The 13071-nt window shown below is 41.0% G+C and overlaps 2 protein-coding genes across 13 annotated transcripts in view; one reads left to right on the top strand and one right to left on the bottom strand.

Annotated features, from left to right (window-relative positions):
- rap1gapb (RAP1 GTPase activating protein b) overlaps positions 1-13071 on the top strand; it is a 106460-nt gene that overhangs the window by 49140 nt on the left and 44249 nt on the right. The gene's annotated exons all lie outside the window — the stretch shown is intronic.
- Positions 2435-10677, bottom strand: LOC148327696 (dual specificity tyrosine-phosphorylation-regulated kinase 4-like). Its single transcript, XM_088309632.1, has 13 exons — positions 10406-10677; positions 8805-8987; positions 6921-6984; positions 6669-6841; positions 6446-6582; positions 5766-5906; positions 5549-5687; positions 4563-4632; positions 4293-4465; positions 4157-4217; positions 3974-4076; positions 3788-3864; positions 2435-2836 (listed from the first exon to the last, which is right to left on the bottom strand). The coding sequence occupies exons 1-13, from the start codon at positions 10457-10459 to the stop codon at positions 2754-2756; spliced, it is 1458 nt and encodes a 485-aa protein (XP_088165758.1). The 5' UTR covers positions 10460-10677; the 3' UTR covers positions 2435-2753.

Raw genomic sequence — 13071 nt, 5'->3', positions numbered from 1 at the left:
TGTTGGTTTTAGGCTTAGCACAAGAAGCCATTCTCAGATGCAGAAATAATCAAATAGTGTTACTACAGAATTACCCACAATGTTTGAAGCGCAACATAAAGAGACCTAAATGAAGCTATCCTCTCACCTTAGCAATCAGACACAGCTAAGTACTGTTTTAGCAGCTGTGTGATGGAAAAAATGATGGCAAAAAAAAAAAAAAATGCTAAGTGAATTGCATTCATCAGAGACCACTAGTGTATGTAAGGAATTATATTGGGATTTTCAGTTCCTAGTTGGGTTTTTGTTTTAAATATTACATGGCCCAAAAATATTTTAAAATTCTTTACTCCTGGCTCAGGAAGTTAATTTGTCCTTTTCACACTGCACTTACACCATCAAAAGACCAAGCAATTCTGTATGCGTGATGTCAAAGCAATTGACCAACCAGCAGGGAAAGCCCGTTACTTCCTTATAGGCTGCTATTCAAGCACTTCCAAATATGGGCAAGCATGATCCGGGACAGTCATTCTTATGCGCTGCCAAGAAAAGCAAATAGTGAGAAAGCCTTCAGGGTGTTGGACTTTGGACTTTTTAGATTGTGAAAATACTTTAGCCAAGACCTGTTACAGAAAGACAATTCAGGCTGAAGGTAGAACAATTATTTCACATTTATTATTTCATCAATAAAGAGTGATCAGAAGCTCACTGTTAGTACTTGGGCTGCTGTCAGCCCACGAAAGCCCGTTAGACAGCTCTAATGGACCAAGTTAGTCTATCGTTAATGGACAAGCTTACTCGAGCGTGGCGGACCTTGATGCGATGATGTCTGACTCCTCCCGCACCGCCCGCGGCTCCTTGCCATTCGACAAGGAAAGCGTTTGCATCCGCAGCGACGCGCCATGCGCATTAGTCATGTTCACACTGCATGTGGCCTTGGGTCAGCGATGCGCCCCCGGAAATGTCAGCTTTCTGACGACGAAACTTCCCAGTGAGCCTTGAGATTAGACTCAACGTGTATTTTTCTTTTATCCAAAGCCCGACACAACTTTTGCTTTGTTCACATAGGAAATTGGAATTAAGTCACATTTAACCATTCGGTTCTTCACCCCACCCAAATATCTGGAAAAATATTGCTACTTTAGCCTTAAAAATCCGCCTTGACTGGAATATATCCCACCAGGTCAAAGGGCTTTTCGACATTGAGATGTAGTACTTCGGCCACGCCAGCCCGAAGGACCAGTTCACACAGGCTGTCAAGTTAACTCTTTTCCCATCGAGCTTCCACCTTTGCCATGCTGCCAAGGCGCTCTAAATTGTGTTGAAGCGCTTTAGCCACACCCCTCCACATTTTCAGCGATTTACTTTTAACTTTACGATTCAAACTGCTTGTTCTTGAGGTCTCCGCTTTATTTCACTCTGCAGCTCAACAGCAGGAGCACTTTTCTACACCGCTAGCTCAATTTGTTTTGAGTTTTGTTGGATCTGTTAGTAACCAGTAGCACCATTTTCATAGTATTAAATCAGACTTTCCATTGCCACTGCTTGTCCCCTTGCTTTGGGACAATTTAAAGCAGTATTTTACTTCACATGCTGGTACCTTTGGTCGAGCTGATAGTACAAAGAGCCACATAGCATTTGATAGTGTCGCAATGATACATTTAATGTCTACATGTTGTCTAATACAACGCAGTTAGCAATTTCTGGTTTAATGCATTTGTTTACACGTGTTCCGTATTTCAGATATGTAATCTTCTGTTGGACATCTTTTTTGACATCCAATCAGTTGAAAATAGACCCACCTTTTACATTCACCGACAATTTTCTTCAAACTTGCCATTTCGTGTAGTGGATGGACAATCTAGTCAATCCAAAAGCTTTTAAACCTTCACAGGAAGTGCTCATTTCATTGGCAGGCAGACGGCTCATTGACCTTTTTACCTCTCAACTTGTAAATTCACAGGTCAAGCACACCGCATCTCGCCGTCTGCCGAGCCCTGCGGGGAGCTCGACCTGTCGTCCTAATTACAGTTGTGTTTTAAATTCACTTTGTGGCGCATTCAGCGACTCTCCCCCTTTGCTCATTTGCAGCTTCAGCAGCAAACCTTGCACACCGTGATTGCACACAAAAGCCAGCATTCTTATCACCAGTTAATGACCCATGGTGCTGTGGAGGAAGCTGCTGGCAACACAGGATTAATTATAGTTTAAAAAGCATCGTGTCCATCTTGGAAAGCTTCTTCTGACATGCTTCCAACATAAGGCTGTCTTTTAGCATATAACATAAGGGGAGCCGTTTTTTTGGCAATACTCAGTGCAGTTTTTGTGGGAATTTGACTGCGTAAAAAACCTGAACTGTGTATTCAAAAAACATGTGCACGATCCTTTCGTGCACATGTTTTTTGAATACACAGTTCAGGTTTTTTACGTAGTCAAAAGTGCTATATTGAAGTGCTGCATGTGTCGGGACTTATTTGAATGAGCCGGGACCGCCCACTCAAAACAAGTCAGTAATTCTTGATCCTTGGGGTAACTTTGTCAAGACTTCTTCTTAAGCCACCAAGGAACTATGTCAATCATTTTATAAAAGCAGTCTCCTGAGCTACTTCCTAAGAGACAAATGGTGACGAGCAACATTGTACAAACGCGTCAGTAAAGCCTTTATAGTCTTTTTACACTTTTAGGTTGATTGGTCAGTTTAGGCGTGTTAAGATGTACGGAAAGAAAAAGCCCGTCTTCGAGAGGACATCCAGTCCTTCATGGATCTGAAGAGCTTATTTGAATTGTGTCACTGGCTGCAACATTGGCGGTGGAATCTTCTCTCTCTTTAGTAAGCTGCTTATCGTCGGTCTGTTATCTGAGCAAAGTGAAACACAAAAAAGACAAGTTTTCAAGACTGTTGACAACTGTCGATGCAACAATACCGAGCATATTATATTGTTTTGTTGCCAGGGCCAGGTTGAGTTGGTGAAATCAACAGTACCTCTGCTGTTTGCAACCAAATGGTGCCCTCAATTTTTCTCAATTGCTTAAATATTCAATTATTAACAGTCAGTTCCCCACAATCGCCACAATTATGATCCATTAATTGATTCCTACATGTTGCATCCATTGAATCAATTGCCTTGTATTGATTTCCCATAATCAGCAGAAAGACAATGTCAGCTGGAATTATAAATGTCAGACTGTACCTTGTCAGTTGTTTTTGTCTCCCAAGGTCCAACTGGAATACTACCTACTTGCCAGTTTCAAAAATTTACTAACAGTATGCACATGGCACTGAAAACAACCCAGTCCATGGATCACATCAGACTAAGCAGTTTTTTTTTTTTTTTTTGCCTACATAGATGATTGTGATAGTTGTCAAATCATATTAGCCACTTGTGCTGTGTTCCAGAAAACTGGGACGTTGTACATTTCTTGATTTGACTAGGAAACATGCAACGGAACGCCCTTGGAAGTCAAAGTTAGGACTCACAGAGCATATCCATGTACCAACCTCACCGCCACATTGACTGAAGACTGGGAACCCTTAAAGGTCAGACCTTTTAAGTTCCAAATGGGTTGAGTAGGTAAGAGTGTTTTCTAGCAGCCTAGGCAGCCTTACTATTACACTCAAGGACTGCGTTCAGAAAATCAATTATCTAAAGTATTGTGAATACAAAAGTTCCAATCATCGTAGTTTATCAATCAGTGGCTACTTCAGTCTCTCTCCAACCTGTACTCACGAACAACAAATCTTGACATTTTTAACACTTAGCGCAAATATAAGACACATGCAAGCAGTGATGTGTTGCGGTGGACTCACATGTATGTTTGGTTGCCTGCTTGATCCACGGATGTCGCAAAGCCTTCTCCGGGGTGAGCCGCTTTGTTGCATCGTATCTGCTCAGCGATGCACAAGCACTTAATAGACCCTCAAACAATTCTGTGCACCACACTTTGACTACTTGAAGGTTGTTGAAGAAATTTCGCTAAGAGTGGGTGAACCTACTCGAGACAGCACCGAATAAAGTCCAGAAACTTTGGATTTTTCGACTTCAGTCTGGTGGCCAGAGGGGTCTTTGGTTGCTTTTTGTCTTCAGAGTCAGAGCCGTCTGGAAAATTGGGTGGGTATGTGATCATGATAACATTCTTGCACCAAAGATTGTGTTAAAATAAGCTTCATAAGCCTCACCGATACAGTAGTTTTTCCTGCTTGCGGCAGCCAGTAAGTCTAATGGTGGGAGACCCAGCACCTAAGGAACATTCAAGATCCTGACAATGGCGGCAGTCCAACTCTCAAGAGTAAAATGGTACGAGCTTATATTTACCCTCGTTATACAGTTGAAAATGTCGCCTTTGTCTTTGCCTTTGAAGAGAAATAGGCCCCAATCGAGCTGAGCCAGTGTGCAGCCTAGGCTCCACATGTCCGCGGCTGTGGTGCAACACCTGCCGAGGAGACGCTCCGGAGCCATGTACGCCAGCGTCTGATTTGTGGGCCGACCTGTGGGCGGATAAGACACATTGGATGTCTTAACCGTAACATAAAAGGTCTGCAAATGGCTTTACTGGGCTCATGTCTCACCATATAGTAGTCTCACCTCTAATAAAGATGCTCCCTCCGAAGTCACTCACTGCTGCATTGTTTTCCTTGTCCAACAGGATGTTTTCCTTAAGTAATCAAACAACATGATTTAAATAAATGATATCCAATTTGTAATATTTATCATTTTCCTACAAAATCCAATAGCACTTTTTTTGGCTAGATCGCAGCTCGTTAAATGATTCATAGTTGTTTCATTGTAAATGGAGTTCCTCAAAATCAAGTGACTCAGATTCGGGTGCAAACAAATGTTGATTGAGATATCCCGACGTTGCAGCATGTTTAAATGGTTCATAGTCTCTCCGTTACATATAGAGTTCAAGGTTTGTCCTCAGAGCTGTCTCTCTTACTTTTGACTTAATTTACTTAATGTTGTTCACCTAAGAGCCTGTCTTTCAAAATGTTATGAGACCCAAATATAAATACTTGGCATTTGGTTCAGTTGATCCATGTTGAAGTACTTCGCAGTGGACATGTGATTTCAATTAAACATCAATATGACAGCAATTAAATGATTTTTATGTCAATCCAACATTAATTTGATATAAAAAACATTCCTCTATTTTGAATGGAGGAATTTACTTAACAGTCCTGTTCAATTAGGAACATGTTTCCAAAGGTTTTGGGGTTTTTTTCATCAGAAAACAATAAACAAATATATTAACACTGTTGGCACGAGTATAAATACTTAAGCATTTGGTTCAATTGGTCCATGTTTTAGTACCCCCATTAACATAGTGGCTTTTCTTTTGAAACAAAGCCCTGTTTTTTTTTTCTTTTGACAAGAAAACATTGTCGAGTCAGTCTTCATCTCTCTATCGGACTACAACGTTGTTATTTACGGTTTGGGGAGGCAGTTGCACTCGTAAAACTGTAGATGCAGTATTTTACTGTCTGCTCTGCCCATAAACTTGCCTGCTCTATCAATATGTAAGGATCAGCATATATTTTAGTTTGGACAAATTCTTTTTGCTCTTCTCTTACCGGCTTCAAGTCACCGTGGATGAGTTGCACGTCTTTGAGCACTTTCAGACACTTGAGCACATCAATGGCGTATTTCCTGATGTCAGTCTCACACAATCGTCGCAATTTACTCTCCGCTAAGGCTTTATGGAGGTCTTTTCTAAAAATAAGTGCATTAAACTGTTAATTAACAGGTCTTGTTAATCATAGGAAAAGTCTCTAAAAGTCCTGAACTCACTCAAATAGCTCAAAGGTGATGCAGAGGTGACTGCGGAAGTAGAAGTTCTCCTTCATGTGGACCATGTTGGCTTTGTTGGTCCTGTCTAGTCGCTGCAGGACCTTTAGATTGTCCAATTCTGTCTGTGCCATCTTATGACCTCTTGAAGCAGAAATTATATAATTTCACTGGCATACAATGGAACAAGACATTGAAACCATGCCCATTTGCAAAATTTACATATTTGAATTATGCCAATGCACTGGCTAATATGAGTCTTTGTATGTGTGTTAGGAGCTACATTTAGCCTGGGTTGTAAGCGGAAGTTACGGACAGTCGGTCCTTGTGTATGTGGTCAACAGAGTTTGTCTGTGGACTTTGTGATGGAATGATATAAACTAAAACTCTTTCTACTTTGTATTGTCGTGTAGTTCACTCAGTGGTACCATGCTGCCTCCTGCAGGTCGGTCTTGGTACTACACTGCGGAGACATACGGTTGTCGAAGGAGATACACTATATATAAGTATGCCACCATAAGAGCAGTAGGCTTTTTTTATGTGTGTTGTATGGCAATTTCAAAATCAGATAGCATTTTAAAAATTTAAGTGTATCCCCGCCCTACCCATGATATTGGTACATAGGTTCGCTAGTTTTTGGTTAGCATAAATCACTACAGAAAGAACATATGGTGTTGTCTTACTCTGCAGTGTTTCGAAAGACCTTGATGGCAACCAGCGTCATGGTCTTGTGGTCCCTGCATTTGAGCACCTTTCCAGCCAGTCCTGATCCCATCACCCCCAACACCTCAAAGCGGTAGGCCAGGTGGTCTCCAGCCCTCTGCGAAGAAAATATTTATTCTACAATTCCATGACTTCTGGCGGTAGACTTCTGGGCGTAAGAATCTACAAAGCATGGATGCTCACCACTTTGTAGAACCCTTTGGAGTCGTCGAAGGACTCGACCTCCGTCCCCGATGTGGAATCTTTTGAGCGTCGCAATTTCTTGGCCTTTTCTCCCACGTACCATATGTAGCGGTATTCCTTGATTTCGTTCTGCTCGTATGGTGTCAGGCATCGTTTGGTGTCCCGGAGAACCGCTGTGTCAGAATGCATTGTGATTCCCATATTCGCTCCAACGGTATCAGAGAATATCGAAACAGCATTAGAGGCACTTACATTCGGGAGTCCTGCACTGCGATTGGGGAGTGAGGATTCTGTTCCTGGAAGAGCTTTTGTTTATCTGAGTAGAGAAGCATTAAAAGAGATTAAGGAGGCCTTCATTCATCTGTTTATCAATTATTAATCATTGACAATTCCATCTGTGTTTATGTATAGAAGGTTATGTTACATTGCCTTGTTTTGAACCTACATGTACGAGACTCCTATTCAGAGCTGAATTTCTGTTACCCGGAAGCAACCCAATATACAATGAAATTATTGCAAATCTGCTATACAAACACTTTATAATAATCAGTCAACGTATTGTTCTTCCATATAGTAGATCCTTTTGGCCCAACTGTGTGATATTCAATAACGCAATCAGATCTATGATGCAAACCGATAACCGGCAAATGCCATCAAAACATTTTTTTTTCTACATCATCTTTCCTGTTGGGTGGCACTGCGGCCGACTGATTAGCACAATGGCCTCACAGCTCTGAGGTGTAGGGTTCGATTCGGGTCGGGCGTTCTTATGTGAGGTTTCCATGTTCTCCCGGTGCCTGTGTGGGTTTTCTCCAGGTTATCCGGTTTCCTCCCGCATTCCAAAAACAAGCATGGTAGGTTGATTGGACACTCTAAATTCTCCCTAGGTGTGTTTGTGATCGCAGATGATTGTTCGTCTGTGTGCCCTGTGACCGGCTGGCAACCAGTTTAGCGTCTACCCCGAAGACATCTGTGATAGGCTCCAGCACAACAGCGACCCTTGTGAGGAAAAGCGGTTCAGATAATTTACGGACAGATCTTTTCTGTCATTGTAAACGCACAAAAGTACAGAGCAACAAAATTGTCTCAACAGGCACAACCGGTCCAACAAACATAAAAAACAGTGACCAAGAGAGATTGGAAAAGAACGTCGATTCACCACTGCGGCGCCCCAAATTCTTAAGTTTGAGAAAAGAAAAGACTCAGGGTGATGGGGGTAAAAAATAAGGCTCGAGCTATATGCCCCTTTAAGGAGGCATGGATTGAACCTAGAAAAACCCTCAGCGCTTAGAACCTAACGAATTACAGCATAAATCTAAGACGTTCATGTGTAAAGGGGGAATGGGAAAAAAATGGCGGGGTGGAGCATGGCCCCCAAGCGCTGACTAGCAGTCAAAACACTTCAAGACTAACCCAGCCACACACACCTGGTCCATCACGGGGGAGAAAAATGTGGGAGCCAAAGGAAGGCAATACAATGGGATTACGTAGTTATTGTGAGTGTGCGTACGTGTCTGGAGGGCCTTCAGTCCATGGGACACAGGAAGTAGGAGTGAGCTGAAGGATAAGTTACCACAGCATCACTTCCAGGAGAAAGTCTAGGTAATGGTTGTTTTGGGAACACGCTGACTAAAATGTCTGTCGAAGTTGAGTCTTGCTAGTGCCTCAGCTGGCTTTAATTAGCTGAATTGGCAATCAAATTTCCACGATTCACCAACAATTCCCCGTTGTTTACCATTTGGGCAGTGCCTCCAGAATTGACTTCATTATACACTCAGTCTTGCTCTCGCGCTTATGAAAAATAAATCTATTGTGGGCATAAGAAGACATGACACCAAAATGATTGGCCAAGACTATTTCTTTGCAATTGCTGTCATTATATACAAAAACATTTGGCTTTTTTATTTTTTTAATATGATGAGCTTTTTATCTCATTGCGGGTTTTTGTCAGGAGCTTTTTTTACATCGTCAAACACCCCCACAATACCGTGATAATTATTGTATTGTGAAGTTCATAACGTCCTAATATTGGATCGTGACATCGGTACCGTTACATCCGTATTATTGAACAGCCGATCACATTTTTCAAGAGACAAACTCCAACCTATAGCGATTTATCCGCAGACATGTACTCACTCGAGCACAGATTTGTTTGGCGGGCGTCGAGATTGTTTTCTGCTGAGTCATGGGAATTTGTGGGAACCCAAGTCTCGTTTTGTACGGAGGGTTCGATGGCAGGGATGTTTGACGATGGACTGCCACTCGGATATTTTTTGTTGACTTCAGCGGCTCCTTGTGGACTCTTGCGGTGGGAGGAATCTAGAAAGTAAATAAAAAGGGTGAGTCCACGTCATTGTAATGCTTCATACATTGCATTTGACATCACAACTATTGATCGCATATCACCCGTGGGCTTCAGGTTTTCCCACCTATGGATTAAAGTTCAACAGTGGCGAAGATATCGATTCAAATATTGATACCAAGAAATTAGTGTTCAGTTTCTTGTATGTGCTGCTGGTGTTTTGTCAAGTAGGCCAGTATTTCTTTGAATTCAAAGCTTTGGAGGTATTTGCACTAGATTGGCCAGCTATTAAGAGTGCCAGCTTCTTATCCTTCTCGACATCTGTGTTGCGTTTTTACTTATCTTTTAAAAGTTAGTCAAGAAGTGAACAATTTTTTTTATTTTTGTATTGCATGTCCTGAAAACACATTCTCCCATGAAAAAATACATAAAAAATATTGATCAATTAAATTTCAAAATATATATATGTATAGAACAAGTGCAACAAAACAAATGTACAAATGATTTTTTTCTCTCAGGCTCACTTTAAGTACTTAAATAATACATAATAATACTGGTCTGCATAAAAAATAAACAAGAATACTATTTTCTAGATCAGTTTTTCGCACTGAAAACAGTGATAGCATTCATTTTGCCACATTTGCTCCAGTTTTTCTGTTACACGCTTCCAGCTTTCCAAGAGTAGTTTTTTATTACTTGTTTTCTTAGCTTTAGTGGATAAATAATATCAATTTGTATGAAATTCATGAACAAACTCGTTTACACTTTTTTTATGCAGACCAGTGCAATGTATGTGAAGAGACTCCGCAAGTGTATATTGTGCTGAACAGAACCATTAACAAGGATCATTTCACTGCTCCCTATTTCCCTTTAAAATGGGCAAAAAAATCTAAGACTTTAGTAGTATTAAAATAAAGCAATTAAGTAAAAAAGACAACACAAACAAAATAAGAATCACACTTAAAATACTTGATTGATTATGAGCTCTTTGTTTAAAAAATAACCTTTTATTAGGCTAGTATTTTCAACTCACTCTATAAATTTTGCTAAAATCTGTCCATGGTTTTAAAAGTTAGTAATAGCAATAAAATTGTGAAAAAATATATTTAAAAAAATGAAGCTTAAATGTCATGCAATTTAGTTCTGAATCAACAATTTATTGATTCATCCATCTTAACCTCCATCAAAATACATTTTAGAATAATTGGTGTTTACTTTGTATCGGATGAATACCAGATTTTGCTCTATCGCAAACTAGAAGCAAATAAAAATTGTACTTTATTTTCATAATATTGTGATGTACTTCCTTTAATTTTAAATGTACTTACGCCCTCGTGTCAATGTACAGTGTTACGATGGTGTTTGCATTTATTTTTACTCCCTTACACTAATCTACAGTGTTCTCTGTTTCCCAGCCGTTGCAATCCAAACTAACCTTGCTGAGTTGCTCGTTAGTTGCCCTGTCACTTTTTGGTGCAGCTGCTTGCATCTTCCCGACTGCCGCTTTCTAAACTTGCGAGCATCTCTCCTTCTTCTTGTTGAGAGTCCACAAAAGTCGTCGTGGTCTTTCGCATGCGCCCGGCGGGCGCCCGCGTGTCGGTGCGCTTTCATATGTAATAAAGTGGCGTTGGCTCGTCATCGCCGCATGAAAAATGGATTTCGAGGCGCGCGGTGGCACGTCAGCGGCGTCACTCACGGACGTCCGGTGAAAGCCACACCAGTTTGGGTGACGCGAGGCCGGTGCGAGAAAGTCATGAGGTTCCTGCTGATGGGGTCGAGAACGCGCTGAATTGTGCAGACTGACGGCTCACAACGCCGTTGTCGTGGTAACACGCACAGCTGGGCAATATAAAAACAGATTCAGCAAGTTAAATGATGATCATAAAAATTCATTACACTAAACACATTGTGATCGATTTTAAATGGTCAGCGATGCTACACCGGAGGAAGGGGGGCTATAGCACCGTCAGAAATATGTTTAGCCTTAAGCGCACGCCCCCAACATTTGATTTAATATTCTAAAAAATATTTATAAATTAATTTCTCATTGCTGTCGTCCAGCGTATTAGGAAGAAAAGGTTTTGAACATTTCTTTACATTCTTTAAGAGCTCACATCCTCTGACCTATTTTTAAAAATTTGGGACAACATGTAAAAATGTATTTGTTGTGAAAGTGCATGTTGAGGAGGTAAATTAAAAGGGGAATCTGTTTCATTTTGCAACTGCATGTTTTGCCTGCCCTATAAGGGCACTTCTGACCTGTTGCGCAACTCACGCTGCCCACTCGTCTCCCTTCTCATCCACATATCTGCGCTAAAGCTTTTTTGATTCCTAAAGTATAGCGTTAATTTAACCCTTTTTTGGGGTTCATTTTACACTATTCACGGGGAATATGGAGTGGGCCCACCAGGGATTAATGATAATCTGGATATAATTGATTGATGGCCATTAAAATGCTTTCTTTTTTTTCGCAAACCCAAACAATTCTGCAAAAACTCAGATAAACATTCATATAAGTTTTCTTGTTGGAATGGAGAAGTAATGGAGGCTTGCCAGGCCAGGCTAACAAGCTAGGTTGTTCTGGAACCTGTAAAAAAGGCCTAAATTAAGATGGGATAGGTTCTAGTTATAGGATGTCATCGTATTGTGAGTGGACATCATATTGTGGCTGCTGTCGTGCATTGTTCAGCAACGTATTGATGCTACACTTTAAGTCACGTACAATTCCACCGCATTGACCAGGTAGATGCAATTCTCTTCATGGAGGCCAGCATTTTGGGGCATTTGGAGTGGGTTTGGTTGAATTGCTGGGTAACATGTCGAGATAGATGAATGTGTGTATGGCGGCGAACACAAATTTACACCCATGAATATAAGCCGCGGATGGCTTCACTCGCCGGACGTGCAGCCAAAGATGTACAATTGAGCTCCTTGGCATCAGCTGTGTATTCTGAGTGAGAAAAAGACAAGCTGGATAAGTTCCACTCTTCTCTATCTTGGTCCTTGTCATGTGAATTTGGAAGGTTTGAGCTGACTGACAAAAAATAATCTATAATATATAATTCTGCCATTTTTTTAATGGCCTCTTTACTTTGTAGATTAATTTTTAGAGGGGTCTCTCTAATATGAATTCACCCTAGGGATTTTGTTGAATTGCTACCAAGTTTCAACCAAGCAGTGGCGCCATTCGGCCTATTTTAGGGGAGCCGCAGATCCCTTAAAATTGTCTTAAACCCCCCAAAATGCAGTGCTGTACCTGAAGGAGTTCAATGAACGAAGTTTCATGAACTCGTTCATATTTTTGGCGAACGTGCATGCGAACGTAGTGTTTTTCTGCTTGATGAACGTTTTTACGAACACCCTCAATCAAGCGCCTGTGAACGGCTTTTGAATGTTCAGATTTTTTTCTCAAGAGGGCCAGGTTTTGTAGATGATTACACAGTAAACAAGCTTTTGTACACAGGGAGAAAATCACCTTATTTTGCAACCCGAGCCATTATTCGAAGCCTTGCACGGCTTACATACATCATCAAAATGAATAGCATAATTGCGGCTTCACTTGGAAAAAAAAAGAGCCTGTGGCGATTCCCTCTCAGAAATCTGCATTGGTTAGCTACAAATAGTAAGGTAACTTTAGTTGTGTGTTATTCACTGGACTTTGCGAGGTGGGTCGTCATCACCAATATGTAGATTGCATAGAGTCGCCGTACATACTGTAGAAACCTGTAAACACTTGGAGACGCATGCCACCTCCCATTCTACAAAGTCTATTTCGATTGAATATGCCGTGAAGATTTATGAGGTCAAATCCAACCATGTTTGAGCGCAACTGATGCCATCAAATTTACATTCCATGCATGGAGGAAAGGAGACCAGCTAGCTCATCATGGTGTCTGATTAAGCTTCGCCGATTTCATCCAACTGCTACCAAATTTGTACTATTTATGCTAAACAGATGGATGATGCTACATTGTGAGATATTCTAATTTTCATCATTGTGCATGGGAACAACATTTGTTTAAAATGTGATAACTTGACTGAGCTAAGAGCGAACATCTTGTGTGTGATGAAAGCTCCGCCCTCAAGCAATTTATAGGCATA

This window comes from Idiotropiscis lumnitzeri, chromosome 11 (genome assembly GCF_059441095.1).
Source record: "Idiotropiscis lumnitzeri isolate Australia: NSW breed Sydney's pygmy pipehorse chromosome 11, RoL_Ilum_1.0, whole genome shotgun sequence".
NCBI classification, from domain to species: domain Eukaryota; kingdom Metazoa; phylum Chordata; class Actinopteri; order Syngnathiformes; family Syngnathidae; genus Idiotropiscis; species Idiotropiscis lumnitzeri.
The sequence above is the reverse complement of the archived record's forward strand: the minus strand, read 5'-3'. Positions and strand labels throughout refer to the sequence as shown.

What these genes read in the sequence shown, in the direction of transcription:
- LOC148327696 (XM_088309632.1), bottom strand. Translation starts at nt 10,459, where the DNA reads ATGCAAGCAGCTGCACCAAAAAGTGACAGGGCAACTAACGAGCAACTC. An exon ending in CCAAAGGGTTCTACAAAGTG is followed by an intron (nt 6,583 to 6,668) that starts GTGAGCATCCAT and finishes TTTTCTTCGCAG; the next exon opens with AGGGCTGGAGACCACCTGGC. An exon ending in TTTTCAACTGTATAACGAGG is followed by an intron (nt 4,218 to 4,292) that starts GTAAATATAAGC and finishes AATGTTCCTTAG; the next exon opens with GTGCTGGGTCTCCCACCATT.